Source organism: Lithobates pipiens, unplaced genomic scaffold (assembly GCF_037356315.1).
Source record: "Lithobates pipiens isolate NorthernLeopardFrog02 unplaced genomic scaffold, aLitPip1_a1.2 Scaffold_18, whole genome shotgun sequence".
NCBI classification, from domain to species: Eukaryota; Metazoa; Chordata; class Amphibia; order Anura; family Ranidae; genus Lithobates; species Lithobates pipiens.
The window spans coordinates 504559691-504582150 of record NW_027507758.1 but is presented as its reverse complement, the minus strand read 5'-3'; the positions used below and the strand labels follow the sequence as shown (position 1 = coordinate 504582150).

Sequence of the window (22460 nt, the reverse complement as noted above, 5' to 3'; positions counted from 1 at the left end):
TCGGTGTTATAGCTCTCACTCACTCATACTGGTCACTGGAAGTTCAACATGGCACCTCACGGCAAAGAACTCTCTGAGGATCTGAAAAAAAGAATTGTTGCTCTACATAAAGATGGCCTAGGCTATAAGAAAATTGCCAATTGACCCTGAAACTGAGCTTCAGCTCGGTGGCCAAAACCATACAGCAGTTTAACAGGACAGGTTCCACTCAGAACAGCCTGTCAGTGCTCACACCATACACCGCATCAAACTGGTCTGCATGGCTGTCGTCCCAGAAGGAAGCCTCTTCAGAAGATGATGCACAAAAAGCCTGCAGTTTGCTGAAGACAAGCAGGGTAAGGACATGGATTACTGGAACCATGTCCTGTGGTCTGATGAGACCAAGTTAAACCTATTTGGTTGACATGGTGTCAAGTGTGTGTGGTGGCAACCAGGTGAGGAGTACAAAGACAAGTGTGTCTTGCCTATAGTCAAGCATGGTGGTGGGAGTGTCATGGTCTGGGGCTGCATGAGTGCCGTCGGCTCTGGGGAGCTACAGTTCATTGAGGGAACCATGAATGCCAACATGTACTGTGACATACTGAAGCAGAGCATGAACCCCTCCCTTCAGAGACTGGGTCACAGGGCAGTATTCCTTCACGATAACAACCCCAAACACACCTCTAAGACGACCACTGCATTGCGAAAGAAGCTGAGGGTAAAGGTGATGGACTGGCCAAGCATGTCTCCAGAGCTAAATCCTATTGAGCATCTGTGGGGCATTCTCAGACGGAAGGTGGAAGTCTCCAACATCCACCAGCTCTGTGATGTCGTCATGGAGGAGTGGAAGAGGACTCCAGTGGCAACCTGTGCAGCTCTGGTGAACTCCACGCCCGAGAGGGTTAAAGCAGTGATGGAAAATAATGGTGGCCACACAAAATATTGACACTTTGGGCCCAATTCGGACATTTTCACTTAGGGGTGCACTCACTTTTGTTACCAGCGGTTTAGACATGAATTACAGTGTGTTGAGATATTTTGAGGGGACAGTAAATTTACACGGTTATACAAGCTGTACACTCACTACTTTACATTGTAGCAAAGAGTCATGTCTTCAGAGTTGTCACATGAAAAGATATAATAAAATATTTACAAAAATGTAAGGGGTGTACTCACTTTTGTGAAATTGTGTGTATATATTATATATATATATATACACACACACATATATATATATATATATATATATATATATATATATATATACATTATATATATATATATATATATATATACACACACACACATATATATATATATATATATATATACACACACACATACACATATATATATATATATACACACACACACACACACACACACACACACATATATATATATATACACACACACACATACACATATATACACACACACACACACATATATATATACATACACACACACGCATACATTTTTGAGGTTTAATGACACTTTAGGGAGCCAGGGGCAAACTTGGCCTACTTTACTAAAACGTTTAATGGACCGACACGTTAAAGAGCCACAAAATTTAAAAAGTCACAACATGTGAAAGAGAAACACATTGCATTCATTCCTACTGGTAGAGTATGGGTCTTGAAAAAGCACACATTCCAAGTGCAAGGGCACTGCCTCAGACTATAGAAGAAAACCACAAGGACTCTCCAGTGATAACATTCAATAGAACTGCTCTTCTGTTATCATGCACATGAAATCACTGAATAAGAGTTGTGTCAGAGTTGGACATCTGGTGAACTCGGTCGTTCATCCTACTGCTTTATGCAAGATGTACATTATGCAACAGGAAACAACAAACCAGCAGTAGGCAGTTTCTTTTTTTTCTATGGCATTTACTGGACAGGAAGTCAACCGTGTCCCATAAAATACTGATCTTTACAACGTTACCTTCAGTTTAAGTGTTTTCAGTTCTAATAATATAAAAAAACAAAAAAACAAAAAACCTTTTAAATATTTGTCCACGAATATTACTAAATTCTTATTCACATAAACAGCTAAGAAACATTTTACAGTTTATGTATTGTGGCCATATAAATCTTTTTGCTATATCAAATAGCTCCTATTTTTCCTCCCTTGGGTTTTCATAAATGAGTCTCTGAGACCTGGAAGTTCAATACTCCATTATCAATATTATGATAAATAAAGCAAACCTATAGTCAAAGTAAGACCTCCGTCAGGCTTGTGCCTTCAAAGTCCTAACAGGTAGATAGAAGTGGTCCCAAAATATTTGCCTAAGCCGCAGAAACGTCTTCATATGGATCACACCAAGTCACGTGATCGATCTTTGCTGAACAGGAGATGCGGAAAGGCCAGACTGGCTAAAGCTGGTCATATACTAGAATTTAATACAAAACATTTTATCATAACGTTTGATTTTCTTATCATTTTTTTCAAAAAAAGTGTGGTTTTAATTCTAAATTTCGTTTCCTTTCAAATTCGTTCCCAAATCGAATGTTAATAGCAAAAACGAAATTTTGAAGTACTTTTGAACACAACCTTCGTCAAGTCATCAAATGTACTGATTAGAATTTTTGTACAAAGGTTAAATTCAAAATTCTACTAGTGTATGGCCAGCGATACTCTCCTCTTCAGTAGCTGATGATTGGATTGCAGAGCAGCAAACTCTGCCCAGAAGGAAAGTACTTCCCTTTTATTCCCTTAAAGGGACACTAAAGGTTTGTGTTTTTTCACCTTAATGCAGCCTATGCATTAAGGTGAAAAAAACACCCGTCAGTGACCGGCCCCCCAGCCCCCGTGTGTTACTTACCTGAGCCCTTGAACTTGTCCCATGTGGACGCGCTCTCTCTGCAGGGGGTTCTCGGCTCTTGATTGGTTAGACTGATAGCAGCGCAACCATTGGCTCCAGCTGCTGTCAATCAAATCCAATGACGTGGTCGCTGAGGGGCGGGGCTGATTACTGCATTCAGCGCCCACGGACTTGTCCCATGTGGACATGCTCTCTCTGCGGGGGGTTCTCGGATCTTGATTGGTTAGACTGATAGAGCAACCATTAGCTCCTGCTGCTGTCAATCAAATCCAATGACGTGGCTGATGAGGGGTGGGGCTGGACTCGGGAGTGCACCCACGAGGTAACCCCCCCAGTAGAGCGCTTCTCTAGGGGGTTACGTGATGCGGGGAGGAGTCGCAAGAGCCGCCGAGGGACCCCAAAAGAGCAGGTTCGGGGCCACTCTGTGCAAAACAAGCTGCACAGTGGAGGCAAGTATGACATTATTGTTATTTTAAACATTTTTTTAAAAAACCTGACCCGTTAGTGTCACTTTAAAATGAGCAAGTTGGGCAGGGCAGCAAAGGACTTAATTTGATTATGGGTTTGCTTCAGGAGAAAATCAACCATACACAGATTGCAATCGCATCACAGTCAGCAGAAAAGTAAATGACAGAGAATATGACATTTTATGGATAGGTCAACATACAGCATTTGGTATGACTACTTTGTATGTGGCTGCATTAAATATTTGAATATGCAAATAACCTGGAAGGCAATGAACATTTTGTAAACAAATAAATATGAAATGTCCTGATAGGAACAGATGGAGACAATCAGTCAGTCATACACAGTGCCTATCTTATAAACAGCAAATGCGACAAAGAACAAGGCTAAATCCACAGTGAAAAGAGCATTCGGTCCAGGCCACAACACACCTTTCAGATTCACAGTCCAAAGCACAGAGTGGACAACACTAAAAGCAGCACAAAGATGTAATTGTGGAGTTCTGGTGTCAGATGGTAAACCACAATCCCATCACTCAGAACCCCAAAACGTAGATAAGAAGATACATGTCGTTGATACAAGTCTTTGATATGTTACAATAATAAGGCAGAATGTAGAAAATAAGATGTACAGGGGTGGAAGTGTGTAAAGCAAATAGAAAATAAAATGATAGCATAATCCGATTCATAATGAGAGAAAGGTAACAATACAGGTAATGTCCTTCTCAGCAGGGCCAGGAGATGCCTTTGGTTCACTAGTGGGGTTACCAAGTCTATAGAGTCCAGTCTTTTGGTGAATGCACCTAACCTGGAGTTTTATCCCTCACTTCCCACGAGTTGCCCTCAAGACAAAGGCTTGATTAGATAAAGTTTCTCGCCATGCTCGCTGGTAAAAATTGGAGCCTTTTTGTAATGTTCTACTAATTCCTCCATGGTGGTAAACTTGCGCTGGCCGATGCAATATACATTGTCTTTCATCTGTACTTTGAAATGCTTGTTCTTGCCTTGAGCTTTCAGCGACACAGAGAAGTCGTTTGGCTTTAAAGAAGATAGAGAAAAATATTAGAATATTACACATTTATTGCAGGAAATTTTTTTTTTATTAACAAAGCCAATACTATCAAATATAACTCAGCGGTATTCCCTTACACAAACACATTTGTTTTTCATTGGATTATATCAATTGCTCAAGTTTGTAACAATTTGATTCACACCTGAACGTAGCCATTTACTGGCCTTTTTAGAAGAGTATTACAAGCGTTTTACAGCTTTAGGTGGTTTTGTGTAGTCAATAGAAAGAACTAGAGGAAGGAGAGGTGGAGGATATCAGGGGTGGAGAGCTGCTGTTAAATGTACACCAAAATGCTTGTAAAACGCACATGTAGCCATTCCTATTGTAGTCTATGGGGCCCAATCTGCCAAAAAGAAGCGCATGTACTTTTTTGAGTGACAGAACACTCAGATGTGAACAGGGGTCATTGAAAAACAGGATTTGGCCTGTTGAGCATTTTAGAGCTACAATCTTCCAGCAGAAAATCGATCGGGTGTGAAAGGGCCTTAAAGAGGAAGTAAACCCTGATGGGTTTACTTCCTCTTTCATTCCCTGCAAAGGCAAAGCATAATGGACTACTATGCATCGCATAGTAGCCCATTATGTGTCACTTACCTGACACAGGAGCCAGCGAAGTCGCTGCTGTCCCCTGTAGTCTGGTGCATCCATCTTGCTGGTGGCGTCTCGCAGCTCCGCCGCTGTCATTCGGCGAAGCCGCGATGATGTCACTCGCGCGCCAGCTCCATTCTTGGAAATGCCACGCTCAGTGCGCCTGCGCGCCGCTGTCTACGGCGCATGCGCCGTAGACAGCGGTGCCCGTTTTCGGGCAAATATCTCCTAAACCATATAGGTTTAGGAGATATTGCTTGGACCTACAGGTAAGCCTTAATCTAGGCTTACCTGTAGGTCAAAGTGGTTTGTAAGGGTTTACAACCACTTTAAGGCCTTGTTCACATCATGTGCAGAGTCAGTTTTTCTACACACGTTCAACAAGGGCACAAAGAAAACAATTGTTCTCTATGTGCCCTGTTCATGCCATAACACTAGTTTCACAAGCAGTTTTCTGTGCAGGAATCTGCAAAGTGTACGCAGTTTTCTGCACAGAAAAAACAAAAAAAAACCCAAAAAACTGACAAACATCAACATTATGGTGTGAAAATGCAGAAGAGAAAGCGACGACACACACGAAAACTGATGTCAATGAGCAAAAAAACTCACTGAAACACAAGTGAAGATGGATGAAAACTCGTGCGTCTGCAAATGAAATCTGTGAGATCTAAAACACTCTTCAGGTGCATTTTGAATATAGATCTTACAAAAACTAAAAGTTCTCCCTTGTAGTGGGGCTGCACTGCATTGGTCTTGATGACATCAGAGACTTTACACCTCCGGCATGCAGGGTAGAAGAGGCCTCAGGAACCACTATCAGCATGGAGGAGCTATTAGGTTAGGTTAGGTTATAGTTTCATAGTTTCATAGTTAGTAAGGTTGAATAAAGACACCAGTCCATCCAGTTCAACCTGAGTGAGTGTCTACAATTGTACCCTATCCCTGTACATTACACACTCACATTGGTCCCTACTCTCAAGGAGCCCACAATCCAAGATCCCCATTCATATACTAGGGCCAATTTTGGACAGAAGCCAATTAACCTACCTGCATGTCTTTGGTTTGTGGGAGGAAACCGGAGTACCTGGAGGAAACCCACGCAGGCACAGGGAGAACATGCAAACTCCAGGCAGGTAGTGTCGTGGTTGGTATTTGAACCAGTGACCCTTCTTACTGCTAGGTGAGAGTGCTAACCACTACACCACTGTGATCTTATTGGGCTTAAGATCAGGTAAGTAAAACCGATCTTCCTGTCCCCCCCTAGACATTAACAAGCAATTAAGCAGTACAGGTGCAGCACCACTTCAAGGGAGGTACAGCAAAACCTTGGATTGTGAGCATAGCTCGTTCCAGAAACATACTTGTAATCCAAAGCACTTTTATATCAAAGCGAATTTCCCCATAAGAAATAATGGAAACTCAAATGATTTGTTCCACAGCCATTTAGTCATAAGTCCTTCAGTTTATACTCCATATAAAAATATTATAGCAATGTGATAGGTTGTGTAACCATAAGGAGATTAGAAGCAAAATCCGGCAGGAGCTACAGGGTATAAAAGAGAAGAGAGGTGCCTCCAAGTGTAGTAATATGGTAACATTTAATGAAGGTACAACATTTATCAACTGACATGGTTGAGAAATAAAACAAGCACATCTAAGTATGCAAGCATCCAAGGTAGAGCTGTCCACACAGGCAGCCTGCAATACTACCTCCTGCAGTACAGCGATCTGAAAGCGAGGCATGAAATGCTCGTGGAGCGCAGCGTGGAAGGGATGACGCCAATGGCGGTAAGGATGGTCTATGTGGACAGCTCTACCCTGGATGCCTGCATACTTTGATGTGCCTCTTTTAACCATCAACCATGTGAGTTTCAAAATGTTGTACCTTCATTAACCTCCCTGGTGGTATGATTATGTCAGATTTTTTGCATCTCAAAGCGGTACAATTGTTTTGCATGGAAATTTTGCATTTTATATTGTAGGTCTGTAATTCTTAGCAATAACACACTTAAATCTGTACAAACCAGAGTCTAGTACAGGGGTGCCCAACCAGTGGCCCGGGGGCCACATGTGGCCCACAGAGCCTTCTGATGTGGCCCACGACCTCCTGCTTTGGGATAGCAGGTTCTCAAGCCCTGATCATGGGTTGCCGACCCACCATCCCAGAGCATCTGTGTTTTAAATTAAGCCAGCGGTAGAGGAAGCAAGCGGCTGCAGAGGGAGCAGAGCCGCATTTGCCGATGCTTCCTGTATAGCGGGGGCTCCTGTCCCAAGCAGAGTGATACCAAATGCATTCTGCCTGGGACAGCAACAGCCAGCGATACCTGAATGGAAGACTGTTATTAAACGTGTGTTTATTACTAAAAGCAGTGTATATATGAACATATTTGCTCTGCAGTGGTTACTGGGCTGCTTTCAAACTGATCCGCAGGTGCAGCGCATTGCACCTTCAGGTTACCTGAGTCATAGACTTCTGTTATCTGTGGGTTTGGTGCGCTTTCAGAAAGTGCATCACACCTGCAGGATATAATAGACATCGATGACAAAGTGCAGCTAACCTGCAGGAAAGCCACAGGTGCACTGTACTGCACCCACAGTGCAGGTAAACTGCCGTACATCAGTGTGAAAGCAGCCTTAGGCCATTTTCACACGATCGGTTCAACCCACGCGGACCCTTCATTCACCTCTATGGACGGACTTGTGTCCATTTGCACCCACCTATATCCAATCTGATCTACAAAAAACAAAAAAAAAACAAAAAACAAAAAACAAAAAAAAAAAACAGAAGGGGGATCCCCTTCCATCTGGTTAGATCAGATAGGCGGGCCCACAGAGTAGAGTGGGTTGTGTCCATGTCCGCTCTGCATATACAGTGCGGACATGGATCGGTCTTCTGTCCGCTCCACTTATTGTGGCCCACGATTAGTTACCAAGTCACTTAAGTGGCCCCCGCTCTTCAAAAGGTTGGGCACCCCTGGTCTAGTAGATATCTCGGGTATGATGAAGTTTGAAACACAACATTATAATAAATAAATATAATTATAAAAAAACAATAAAATGTATTTCCCCACGGTTCACTATCGCTCAATTCTGCGAGTGATTCTAATTTATTATCGCTGTTTTCTAGCTGGTCAAAAACCACTTTTGATGTAAAGGGACACTTTTTGGTTGCTATGGACAATCTCCAATTTCCAGGCAGAAAGGATGGTATTTATAATATAAAACTGCATGCAGGGCACTGGGCAGACCACTAGGGACAAAAGGGATGTGAAATGATTTCATATAGTAATGTAATCTGTAAGATTACAATGTACTGTATGTATTAGGATTTTTCACTTTTTCGAATTTGCCACCGGGCTCCGCCCCCATGTGTCGCGATGCTCGCAGGGAATGGTACCCGACACAGAGAGGCATCGGGCAGAGGATAGAGCATATGGATACAGCGGGAGGATATCGCAGGATCCTGGGGACAAGGTAAGTATACCGCACCAGGATCCTGCAATGCAATCCAGAGTATGGCTCAGGGTTACCGCTAATGGTACTGAAATTTAACCCCGAGCCACACTCAGGAAAACCACCAGGAGGTTAAAGCGGAGGGCCGGTTATATAAAAAAAAAAAAAAAAAAAAAAAAAAAAAAAAAGTCAGCAGCTGCAAACACTGCAGCTGCTGACTTAATAAACACACTCACCTGTCCAGGGCGCCCGCGATGTCGGCCGCCCGAGGCCGACCCGTCCCTCGGCTCTCGGGTCCCGGCGCCGCCATCCCTTGTAAGGGAAACAGGCAGCGGAGCCTTATGGCTTCACTGCCTGTTTCCTACTGCGCATGCGCGAGCCCCGCAGCTACTGCGCATGCGCGAGTCCCGCAGCGCTTTCTGAATGGGACGCGCTGTGTTCTGGAACACACAGTTCCCAGAACACAGCGCGACTCATTACCCAGAAGACGCCGCGACGAAGAGAGAAGACAGAAGATCTCCGCGGAGGAGGAAGAGGAAGATTAGGAGAAAGTGCCTAGCAACAGGCATTTCTGGTAAGTAAAAAAAAAAAATTTTCATTTTTTTTTTTTTAGATTTTTTGTAATTTTTAACATTTTTTTGTTTTTCAGGGTGGCCCTCCCCTTTAAATGTAACCATAATCAGGGTGGATTTGAGTTAAATTATGATTTAAATCATTAGTAAAAAGGCTTGATTTAAATAATTTTTAAAGAGCAACTGTCATCTCTGTCCCACAGCGGCTCCTCCTCTGACCCGCTGTTGACTCGCCAACAATCCCATTCACTTTAATGGGGCGGCTGGTGATGTGCCCGTGACACAGCAAGGTGGGGGATGTGGCAGCAGCAGGTGAGTGGATGCCCGCTAACAGGCGCTGCCATGATGGATCTGAAATGACAAGTGCTCTTTAAATAAATGTAAGGACTTATTCTTGCTGGTAGTTAGAAACTTTAATATTTGCAAACAAAATTAAGGTTTCCTATTTATAATAATAAGCTGTCAGGTTAGTAAATATTCCCAAACTGGGACTCTTTCACGTTCCGTTACCATTTTGCTCCACAAGTGAGGAATAAAGCACATCAAGCTAAGCGCAGAAAGATCACAAGCTTATCTGCTTAGGCGGTTTCACTTTCATTTTTACTGCTGGACCTTCCTCATCACACTTATACATTTCTCTTAAAACAATCATACAGTTTGTAATATACATAGATGTGCCAAACAATGGGATAAAGGAATATTCCTGAACTCGGTTTTATTTTATGGTTACTGTGACATTGTGTGAATGCATCAATGCAGTGCATGTTATCTCAGCTTGCAGAGCTTGGATTCATTGAATGAGATTACCAAAATTGTAAATATTGCAGAATATACAGCCTCATGCTACGTAACTAAGCTCCATTTCAAGCTGAATAAACTAAATTAATAATGTATCTTAAACATAAAACTATCTTTAGACAGATTTTTTACTCCAAAAGCATTTTATTAAAATAAATTGGATTAAAATAAATAAATCAGATTTAAATAAAAACTAAAATCAGATTAAAATAAATAAATCGATTTTTATCCACCCTGACCATAATGCTACACTTAGAGGTGCCTTCTCTTCTCTTTTATACTGTGTTGTGAGAGGACGCTACTTGTATATCAAGTCAAGATGTATAAACAAATTCTGATTGTCTTGCAAAACGCTCTCAAAGGTTTTAGACCCCTTTCACACAGAACTGCCCTGGGGCATCGCCGGCATTTTAGCTGCTCTATTCAGCCGCTAGCGGGCGGTTTTAATCCCCTGCTAGCGGCTGAAAAGGGGTTAAATCCTTCAACTGCAGCGCTGCTAATACTGCTGGCAATCACCTGCAGTTTTCATTTTTTGTGCTATAAACAAAAAGAGCGACAATTTTGAAAAAAAAAATAAAAAATATTTTTTTACTTTTTGCTATAATAAATATCCTCCAAAAATATATATAAAAAATGTTTTTTTCTTCAGTTTAGGCCAATACGTATTGTTCTACATTTTTTTTTGTTTTTTAATAAAAATATCGCAATAAGCGATTGATTGGTTTGCGCAAAAATTATAGCATCTACAAAATAGGGGATAGTTTTATGGCAATTTTATAATTTTTTTATTATTATTAGTAATGGTGGCTATCTGCGATTTTTATAGTGACTGTAACATTATGGTGGACACATAGGACACTTTTGGCGCTATTTTGGGACCACTGACATTTATACAGCTATCAGTGCGATTAAAAATGCACCCATTACTGTGTAAATGTGACTGGCAGTGAAGGGGTTAACCACTAGGGTGCACTGCAGGGGTTAAGTGTGTCCTAGGGAGTGATTCTAACTGTGGGGGGTGGGCTACGTGTAACACGACACAGATATCCGCTCACCGTTCACAGGGAGCTGTGATCAGTGTCACTAGGCAGAATGGGGAGATGCTTGTTTACATCAGCATTTCCCCGTTCTTCCTCTCCGTAAGACGATCGCAGGTATCCCCAGGGACATCGAGTCCGTGGGACCCACGATCACACTCACGGAGCTCGCGGCGGGCTCACACCGGCAAAATTAAAGGGACGTACCTGTATGCCCATTTGCCTGTCCGTGCTATTCTGCCGACGTAAATGTTCGTGTGGCGGTCAGCAAGCAGTTAAAGGACATCAAAGAAATTAGGAGTTGAAAGAAAGCCGCTAGAACCTCATTAGACAATTTGGAAAATCTTGCCAATTCAGATATATTTCAGCTCATATTCCAAGCTAAGAATAAATAATGCCCATGGCTACAAGGCTCCAGAATGAGGTCTTGGGATGCTGAACAGCCAGTTGCTTTTAACATTTCAAGAGCTTTGTCTGCTTCCAGCTGTTAGAGGACTGTAGTCAAGGGAGCCTTTCACTTACATGATCTCATTTATCAGCTACCCAGAAATATGAAGATTTTTAATACACGACAGTCATGATCCCAGAATTCGCTTTTTTTTAGCCGCAGCGATTCTCTTTATAGTAAAAGTAATCAGTCACAGAATTACTCTTACAGGTGGCAGAAGGGGGTACCCCCTCCCGCTGCAGCCTTTACAGGCTCTCCTGTCCAATCTGGGAGCACACAAAAGGATGCCACAGGCTGCATCCAGTTTTCAATCGCAATTTGTATAACAAAATTCACCTTTTTACATTTTAATGCAAAAAAATAAATAAAAATACATGACCTACATTTTTTGTAAAATATAAAAGATTTTAGGGCTGAAACAACTAATCGATTAATCGACAACTAATCGATTATGAAATTAATCGATTACTATTTTCATAATCGATTAATCGGCCAGTAACATAATGGGTTAAAAAAAACTGAATTGAGCCCTTTATAATACAAAAATAGCGATTGCTACTGTAAATATTACTTTCACTGTTCTACAGTAAAAAAATGAACCCCTTTCAGTAGTGATTATCTGCTTTTTTCTACCATAAAGGGTACTTTACTAAACGCCTTAGACCTGGTTCACATCTATGTGTTTTTTGGTGCTTTTTTCAGAAATGCACTACAGTTCATTTACATGGTTTCCTATGGGAGAAGTTCACATCTGAAAGGGTCAGGGACTTTTAACGCAAAATGTTGCTTTATTGGTTCAATATACTTCAATGGAGAAGCTGCAGAAAAGCATGTAATACGTTTTTTAATCTGCCCAAAAAAAATGCAAAAATGCAAATTGCAGTAAAATCACGTGTGCAAAAATCAAAAACGCACAGCAAAAGGCACTGCAGAAACAGATCAAAAGCAAACTGCATAGGTGTATACCGAGCCTTATGCTGGTCAATCAGATCAATTTTCGGATGAGAATATTCAGATGAAAAATCTTTGTACATTCGCTGAATGAAATAATTTTTCCTTGAAATTTTCACTTGTTTTTAAAATGAACGTAATATTTGAACGAAAACCACATACACTGTGTAAAAATTCCTTTGACTAAGAAGTTTTCTATTATTTCTAAATTTTCCTGTCACTGTGGTTGATAATGAACATCAATTTGACCCACTTTTTTTTTTTAAGGTTATTAACCGATTAATCGAAACAATAATCGGCCAACTAATCGATTATGAAAATTATCGTTAGTTGCAGCCCTAAAAGATTTCATACCGAGTAAATAGATACCAAACATGTCACGGTTTAAAATTGCCCATATCCACGCAGCGGCAACAAACGTTAATTTTACTAATTATAGGCAACGCTTTAACCACTTGGGATCCGCGCTATTGCAAAATGACGGCAATAGCGCGGACCCACATTTTCGGGACTACGTCTATTGACGTAGTCCCGGTTACGAGCGGCCTGCGCGCCCCCTGAGGGGCGCGCGCGGCGCGCTCTGTGATCGGCGAGTCCGTGAGACTCGCCTGATCACCGATCCGTGTAAGGGGTCGATCCCGACCCCTTATCACGTGATCAGCTGTCAGCCAATGACAGCTGATCATGTGATAAAACGGAGCCGGTAATCGGCTAGTATTCCTCCTCGCGCTGACAGCGCGAGGAGAAAAAAAAAAAGCCGATCGCCGGCGGCCGTGTTCGGGACATCAGTCCCGATCACGGCCAGCAATTTAAAAGGACACCTGCCCCCTGCCAGTGCCCACCTGCCACCCGCAGTGCCATCCTGAAATAAAGTAAGTGCCCCCCTGTCAGTGCCACCCAGCAGTGCCCATAGTGCCCACAGTGCCACCCAGCAGTGCCCACAGTGCCACCCAGCAGTGCCCACAGTGCCACCCACAGTGCCACCCAGCAGTGCCACCCACAGTGCCACCCAAAATCTGCCTCAGGTGCTGCACCCCAGTGCCGCCCATCAGTGCCCAGCAGTGCCGCCCATCAGTGCCACCTATCAGTGCCACCTATCAGTGCCCATCAGTCCCATCTATCTGTGGTACCTATCAGTGCCCATCCGTGCCACCCATCCGTGCCACTTATCCGTGCCACCCATCCGTGCCATCTTATCTGTGCCCATCTTTGCCCATCAGTGCCGCCTTATCTGTGCCCATCGGTGCCGCCTTATCTGTGCCTATTAGTGCCGCCTTAACTATGCCTATCAGTGCCCACCAGTGCAGCCTATCAGTGCCCACCAATGCAGCCCATCAGTGCCCACCAATGCAGCCCATCAGTGCCCACCAATGCAGCCCATCAGTGCCCACCAATGCAGCCCATCAGTGCCCACCAATGCAGCCCATCAGTGCCCACCAATGCAGCCCATCAGTGCCCACCAATGCAGCCTATCAGTGCCGCCTAATCAGCGCACTTCAATGAAGGAGAAAAATGACCCGTTTGCAAAATTTTATAACAAACTATTAAAACATGATTTTTTTTTTTTTTTTTGCATCTTTTTTTGTTTGTTTAGCAAAAAATAAAACTCCGAGCTGTAACTAAATACCACCAAAAGAAAGCTCTATTTGTGGGAAAAAAATGATAAAAAATTCATTTGGGTACAGTGTTGTATGGCCGCGCAATTGTCACTCAAAGTGCATCAGCGCTGAAAGCTGAAAATTGGTCTGGGACTGAGGGGGGTTTAAGTGCCCAGTAAGCAAGTGGTTAAAAGCCTTTACAGGTTACTACTTTATATCTACAGAGGTGGTCTAGTGCTAGATTACTGCCTATGATCCTATGTTTGTGGCAATACCTCACAGGTGTGGGACGATTGCGGCCTGCGTGCACGTGGGACCAATGCACGCATTCGCCTTTGCCGCTAGCTAAGGGTCACTTTTTTGTAAACATCCTTGTGACAGCAACAGGCACGTGACACTAAGACCCATTTCCCACTGATGCGCCGCTAAAGCACTAGTAGTTTTTTTCGGTGCTTTAGAGGTGAATTTTGGGCGCTAGCGGGGTGATTTTTTTCAAAGGTAACATGGCAACGAAGAGCCGCCCATTAATTTCAATGGGTAGGGGCCTTTTTAGAGCACTTTTATCAGCGCTCCAAAGATGCTGCTTGCAGGACTTTTTCTAATGTCCCGCAAGCGCACCGCCCAAGTGTGAAAGCACTCATGCAAAATGAGCGAGAGGCAGTTTTCAGGTGCTCTTTCTAGCGCTAAAACGCCTGAAAACTGTCTCAGTGTCAAAGGGGTTTTACTCTTTATGGATAAATCTGGGGTCAATAAGACTCCAAATCCCTCCTTTGCAGGTGAAAGCATTCAAAACGCCAATATTGGTGTTGTTGAATACTTTTGATTTTTCAAAACAATGGTGCTGTTGACAGCCAGGTAAAAGGAAGTGATGTCATGTCATCGCCACCGTGTTACGATAGCAGAGACCCAATCAAAGCCGATTCTGGCTTTGTATGGGTCTCTGGCCAGCCAGCGGATGTGCCGGTTGGTAGCTCGGTGGGACGGGAGAGCTGTGGAAGGGTGCAGGAGGAGGAGGGGGGCAGGCCATCTCCTTTTGCTGATTGTAATAACAATCGAGTGGCTGATTAGCCACTCCAATTGATATTGATAAATGACTGTTGGCTCTAAAGAAAAATGGTACTGGGGTATTCCGGTACAACCACTTGAAGTCAAATGAAGCACCAGCAAGTGGATATAGGATAGAGCAAGGAAGGGTTGTAACCCATCAGATTGTTTTTCACGCCTTCTGTGTCAAAATGTGGAGAATTCACTTCACTTCCTGTTCCATAGCCAAAGCAGGAAGTGAGAGGAAATCCCTGCAAATTAAAAGGAATCTCTTGGGGACCCCAAGGTCACCAGAAGTAGTGTCTTCATTGGAAGAATTTCCCTCCATTACTTTTCACCCCAAAATTTGGGCTTTTCAATTACTTTCACTTTCAAGGATAATGGTAAACAGGACAAATTAAGTGGGTGAGTCTCCATAATGTGGGCACAGATAGCACCAGAAAAAAAAGTACATCAATTTTGTTTGCGTACAGCGTCACACGACAGTGCAATTGTCAGTTAAAGTGACGGAGTGCCGAATCACAAAAAGTAGTCTGGTCAGGAAGAGGGTAGATTATTCCGGGGCTGAAGTGGTTAAGATGTTGCATAATTCACCATACAATATTCCATATTTAAACTGTAACATGGCCTGTCAGCTTTATAAAACATCTAGTAAATGAACACAAAGAACCTGAGTTCCACATAGCCAAGTGCACATGACAAGCTCTAGGGGGATTTATTATACTTTGTTTCTCCAAACACTTGCCGGGAAAGAATCAGTAGTAGGTGCCCCAATGTCTGCCTTCTGTTGCTTCTTTTCCTGCCATTGCTGGCTGTTAAGATTTATTTTTTTCAAATTAGGAGAAGTGCTGGTTTCACTGTTGCAAAGCAACCCATACAAAAATGTGTGGAAACCTTTGCACTGTATTGTGGTCTTGAAACATTGTGACGCCACAGTTCTATCACTCTAAGGCTCGGTTTACAGAGGGGCAACCCAACTTACAGTGCGACTTTGGAAGGGCGATTTGGAGTCTTCCGTGCAACTTTGCGCAACTTACAACGTGACTTAAAGTTGCCTCCAGGACAGGCGACTTTGGCTGTGGCCAATCACAGAATAATCTGCTTTGTGGGAGTGAGGGAGTTGTCTGGGTAAACATGGGAAGTACCTGGATAAATCATTTTCTTTTTCCTGTAAAGTCGCTTCAATATAGATGGAGATCCGACTCGGAGGCAACTTCCATTGAAATCAATGGGTAAAAGTTGCCTAGAAGTCGGATTGAAGTAGTACAGGAACCTTTTCTGAAGTCGGAGCGACTTCAGTAGTGTGCATTAAGACGGCTCTCATTCACTTACATTGAATTTATGTCCAGCGACTTGGAGCGACTTGAGGTCTGACAAGTCGGATCCCAAGTTGCTGTAGTGTGAAGAGACACTTAAAGACATGCTCTGTTGCCAGATAATTTATAAATATATATTCAGCATTTCTGATATATAGTGAACACTGCAATAAATGTGACCCACCGCTACATGCAGGCAAATCTGGGTCCTTGAAACCCTGGCAGCAGGCGGTACAGAAGAGCATTACCATTATAAGGATTTGAATATCTAAATTTCCAAGCATGTAGTAAGGCATAATTACATCGCCTGTGCCTCATGGAAGAGTGGGAAGCCAGGTTCCCAGGTAAATATGGGAATATAAAATGCTGCATGTTTTCCCAGCCTTTAGGTACCTCATTTTCCACAGGTGTTGCAGGACTATTGTAAATGACCAATTTTTAACTTCTTCCTGCCTGGCCTATACTAATATGACAGCCAAGCGAGAGCGTGCCAGCCTGGTTTGACATCATATAACGTCCTCCCAGGATCCGACTGCACTGCTGTGATATCCGTCACCTGCTGTGCTCACTGGACACAGCAGATGACAGATCAGCGTACCGAGCTGCTGACAGTACTATACAACCACTGTGACTAATCACATCAGATCACTTGACAACTACACAATGAATGGCTTCCATTCGTATGCCAGTTATTGTCTACTATTGTGTAATCTGTGATTGGTCACACTGGCCAAATCGCAGTACATCTGTACAACGTGATAGCTGTTACCAATCACAGCTTCACAATAGTACACACTGGATGAATGGATGTCATTCATAAAAAAAAATGGGAAAATAAATTCAGCTACAGTGCATCCTGAAAGTATTCACAGCGCTTCACTTTTTCTCCACTTTTTTTAAAGCCTTAATTCCAAAATGGATTCAATTCATCATTTTCCTCAAATTTTTACAAACAAAACCCCATGATGACAACGTGAAAAAAGTTTGTTTGAAATCTTTGCAAATTAACCCCGCTAGTGGCCGAATAAAGGATTAACTGTGCCCGTGTAGCGCAGCTGCCGAGGTGCTCATTCATTTCAATGGGTAGGAGCGGTGGAGGAACCATGTATAGACCGGGCCTTCACCACCCCAAAGATGCTGCTTGCAGGACTTTTGTTTTTTTTTTAACATTCTGGAAGCAACTCTGGCTTTCACACTGGGACTGCAGGGGATGTGTTTTTCAGGCGCTTTTTTTTTTTAGTACAAAAGCACATGAAAAACACCCCAGGGTGAAAGGGGTCTTAATGTGACCTATAAACTGTACAACTCAGTTTAAAAAAAAACTAAAATCTTTTGGGGCGGAGGGGTTAAGAATAAAATAAGTGTGCACACCCTCCTATAACTGGGGATGTTGCTGTGTTCAGAAATAAGCAATCACATTCACACGCATGTTAAACAGGAGTCAGTACACCCCTCATTTAAAGTGCCTCTGATTAACCACAATTAAAATTTCAGCTGTTCTAGTAGGCCTTTCCTGACATTTTCTTAGTCGCATCTTACAGCAAAAGCCATGGTCCACAAAGAGCTTCCAAAGCATCAGAGGGATCTTATTGTTAAAAGGTATCAGTCAGGAGAAGGTACATGTGACAACAATCTCCTGTATTCTTCATGTGTCTGGGCTATGGGGTAGAGTGGCAGGACGAAAGCATTTTCTTACCAAGAAAAACATCTAAGCCTGGCTAAATAATGCAAAAACACACCTGAAGTGCCCCAAAAGCATGTGGGAAATTGTGTTATGGTCCGATGAAACCAAGGTTGAACTTCTTGGCCATAATTCCAAAAGATATGTTTGGTGCAAAAACACCACTGCACATCACCAAAAGAACACCATACCCACAGTGAAGCATGGTGGTGGCAGCATCATGCTTTGGGGCTGTTTACCTTCAGCTGGAACAGTGGCCTTGGTCAAGGTAGAGGAATTTATGAACAGTTCCAAATAACAGGCAATATTGGCACAAAACCTTCAGGCTTCTGCTAGAAAGTTGAACATGAAGAGAAACTTCATCGTTCAGCATGACAACGACCCAAAACATACTTCCAAATCAACAAAGGAATGGCTTCACCAGGAGAAGATTAACGTTTTGGAATGGCCCAGCCAAAGCCCAGACCTGAATCCGATTGAAAATCTTTGGGGTGATCTGAAGAGGACTGTGCACAGGAGATGCCCTCGCGAATTGACATTTGGTGTGGATTTGGAGCGTTTTTGCAAAGAAGAGTGGGCAAATATTGCCAAGTCAAGATGTGCCATGCTGATAGACTCATACCCCAAAAGACTGAGTGCTGTAATAAAATCAAAAGGTGATGCAACAAAGTATTCGTTTGAGGGTGTGAACATTTATGCAACCATATTTTATTTTTACTTCCCTCCGCCTATAATATTTCAGTTTGTTTTCAATTGAGTTGTACAGTCTATAGGTCACACTAAAAAGAGGAAAAAGTTCTGAAATAATTTATCTTTGTCTCTTTTTTTACATCACAGAAACTTGACATTTTGACAGGGGTGTGTAGACTTTTTATATCCACTGTACACCATAGTTTGTGGACTTAAAGGGGTTTTAAACCCTCATGTTTTTTCACCTTAATGCATAGGATGCATTAAGGTGAAAAAACTTCTGGCAGTGACCCCCCCCCCCTTTTTACTTAGCTGAGCCCCGTATTTCCCTCAGCAAAGACGCGCTGTCCCTCTCTGCACGGGGTCTTGATTGGATAGATTGATAGCAGCGCAGCCATTGGCTCCCGCTGCTGCAAATCAAATCCAATGACGCGGGCGCCGCGGGGCAGGGCCGAGTCTGGCATTTGTGTCTATGGGCACCGAAAGCTAGACTCGGGAGCGCGCCCACAAGGTAACCCTCCCGGGAGAACGCTTGTCCTAGGGGGTTATTTGATGTGAGGAGGAGCTGCGAGAGCCACCAAGGGACCCCAGAAGAGGACGATAGAGGCCACTCTCTGCAAAACGCACAGTGGAGGTAAGCATGACATGTTTGTTATTTTAAATAAATAAAAACTAAGGCTTACAATCACTTTAAATAAAATATACTGATTGAAGTTGTTTTTAACACAAACATGTAGCAGACTCGCTCCGGTAGTCTGTCAAGCTCTAACGGATCATGAAAAGCAGATTTTTAGCACTTACCGAAGATTCACTATCTCTGATTAAGAAGTCCCCCTCATTTCCTCGTTCATTAAGTGCCATTTCTGCCTGGTGCCGTGTAACTTTTCCATAATACCACGGATGGCCAGCAAAGCGTCCAGAGACAGAAGGCCCTATATAATCACAGCGAGGTGGCAACGGCTCATAACCTGAGCTGGGCTGAAAGTTCTGCATTATTGTGACGTAGTTCTTTGGTACAAGACCCACTAGGCCATTGCTCTTTCGGCATTTCCACCATTCAGGATCATTCTCTGGCTTCTCAATCACATCCATCATTTCGCCTTTCTCGAAATTAAGCTCTTCCTCGTTGGATGAGCTAAAAGGATACAAAGCCTGGACCACATGAAGTGAGCGACCATTGTTGAGATTGTTGACAACTGCTGCCAATTTTTCTGACAAAGTTCCTACTTGGTCACCGGAGGGGCTATCATTCTCCTCAGTCACGTAGTTGGAGGGGAACCAGCCTACACGTCCATTGTAACTGCCCCGCCACCAGCCATCGCTGCACTTTTCCATTACAATCACCTTTGTGCCTTTCACCAAAGATAGCTCATCATCCCTTTCAGCTGCGTATGTGAACTTAACATAAGCTGGCATGTTAAGGTCGTACAGACGTTCTGTATCCGAGCTTTCATCCGCTGTGGAAGAGGAATCGGGCATGTTTGTTTTCCTCTTCACTTTTCCAATACCTGTAACAAAAAAGATAAAATAATTTAGAATATTACTGTAATAAATGCTCTTAAATTATATCTAAAGCGTAAACATTTTTCCTTTGGTATTTGGTGGGGAATTGGTAAAAACACATCAGTTTTTTTGGCCATCATTTTGGATTCCCCCCCCCCCCCCTCAAATAACTCTCAATGAATTAACAGATTCCCAAAGAGTCACATTAAAGACATGCCATGAGTAATAACTGTCACACTTGCTTGTGCTCTTAACTGAACTGTCAAGCCATCAAATGGCTAATATCATAACTGATTACGTGGAACACAATTAAACTGCAGATCAAACAGAGGTCAAATGGCAGCTTCTTTGGCTGTAAATGAGAGGAAGGTTTAGTTCCGCTTGAACAGGGACACAGACAGCAATACATTTGAAAAACATGTTTTAAACCATCAGTACTCTATAAAAATCTAAAAGAAAAAAGGCTTTGGATAAATTAACCAGTGATCAACAAATCCCAGGCACCAGGTCACAAATGGTGACTAGAAATTGCGTCCTGGCGTTTGGCCTTTTGTCAGTGATAGGTGCCTCGGCTGACATTACATGGCGGGCTGCAGTGTGGGTCTTGGCCCAGAAAGTGGAGGCGACGTGGGCCTCGTAGGCCCTCCAGACACAGAACATTATTTGCCACTATGGGAAACATGATTAGCGGCACCAGTGAAGATGGAGCAGGAAGAGAGTGGCGCAGCACCCGCTGACATGGCGGGAGGAGTGAGTGGCCAGCAGAGTACAGTCACAATAGGGGATCTCCAGCGGCCTGTCATTCCCACTGGCTGAGAGTGCTGATCGGATGCCGATTGGCAGACCTTTTTTCCAGTCATGGCCCTTTGACAGAAGCCTAGCCTGCCCCTCGGCTGGCTTCTGGCTACATAAGAGAAGGGGTTTTGTTGTTGAAAACAATGCTTTATATATAAAAAAAAAAAAAAAAAAAAAAAAAAAAGAAGCCTTTTTTAGTTGGCTCCTAGATTCAAAGCAAATTTGTCAAGCCCTGATATCAACTAACAATCATAATTGTAATGCATGGTTATAAAGTGCTTTTAAACAAGGATTCAGGCTTGGTTCACACTAGTGCGAATTGAATCCGGGTTTCTCCCCATCCAATTTGCATGACAGGAGTGTGCGCCCAGGTCTAAATGGCACACTGCCAGTTCGCACATCTCCAGGGTGGCTGTGGAGTGTATTGCACAGGGGTCATGTGTGTCTTTGGCTCAGTTTCAAGTGCAAAATCAGGCAAAAATTCAGGCCCGATTCGTCCCTGAAATGGAGAACAGGGACGCACTGGACCCCTGCTATGAGCCGCATCCGTATTAAAATGTGAACCCAGCTTAAAGCTCAAACACTGGCTACTAACCTAAATATATGGGCTATAAGTAGGAGTCTCTGGGCAACAGTAACATGATCAATATGTCTTCACGCTTATCAGATAACAGACAACACCAAAAACACACAGGGCAGCTGTACGATTTTCTTTATCAGCTCACCCCCCACAGTTATTACCTTTTGTATCACATGACCCTCCCTCTTAGATTGTAAGCTCTAACGAGCAGGGCCCTCTGATTCCTCCTGTATTGAATTGTAACTGTACTGTCCGTCCTAATGTTGTAAAGCGCTGCTTAAACAGTTGGCGCTATATAAATCCTGTATAATAATAATCAAAATGATCCCTGTTCCCGACTGATGCTGATGATGTCAAATGCCCAACCTGTCATTTATGTATGTGCAGTATTATGAAGGGGGGTCTCAAAACTGATGGTCCAGCAACGTATTGTTCTGTGCGTACGTTTGTCAACTAGGAACTAATGTTCTATCATTTCTGATTTATCAGTTTTCGTTGCTTCTGCTACAAGGAAGGGTAAAAATCAAAGTGTTAATATTTTCTACAAAACCAGTTTAAGGGTCCATTCATACTACAATGCTAGCATTAGTGTACATAGCTGCACAGAGTTGTGTTTTTACATGTGCTGTGCTTTCTTTTATTTTTTTAAACAAGCATTGCACTTTACCATTTGAATACAATTTCTATTTTCCCATCTATGTGTTGTATTGTGCTGTGACAAATGCTGCACTCATGGCCAGCTGAAAAGGGGAAAAGTTAGCTGTACATTTTCTCAGCATAACAAAATGTTTATCTGTTGTCTAAGCATTAAGAATGTTATAGGCAACACACAGCAACACATATGTTGTGAATAAGCCTTTAAGTGACATTAAAAGGAGAAGTATGGCCAAAGCTCTTTTGGCCTTACTTTTTCTGTGGCTCATGGGAGTGCACTTCATTCCGTACTCCCGTGACTAGTTTTTCGGCTGACAGCGGGCTAAAGCCTGCTGTTGGCTGACGTCATTTAACCTGTTCAGGCTCTGGATTGATGATTGATTCTGACTTTGCAGAATCTTTCAGAATCC

The 22460-nt window shown here is 43.0% G+C and overlaps 1 protein-coding gene across 3 annotated transcripts in view; it reads right to left on the bottom strand.

The window, feature by feature from the left end:
• Window positions 1-1502: 1502 nt before the first annotated feature.
• The window catches only part of NCK1 (NCK adaptor protein 1), a 169783-nt gene continuing 148825 nt past the window's right edge, over window positions 1503-22460 (bottom strand). For all 3 annotated transcript variants that reach the window (XM_077488687.1, XM_077488686.1, XM_077488688.1), the window contains 2 exons: window positions 19320-20026; window positions 1503-4308 (listed from right to left, as the gene is read on the bottom strand). In XM_077488687.1, the coding sequence (XP_077344813.1) occupies window positions 4114-4308; window positions 19320-20026 (902 nt within the window). In that variant the 3' untranslated portion in view covers window positions 1503-4113. The remainder of the gene's footprint in view (window positions 4309-19319; window positions 20027-22460) is intronic.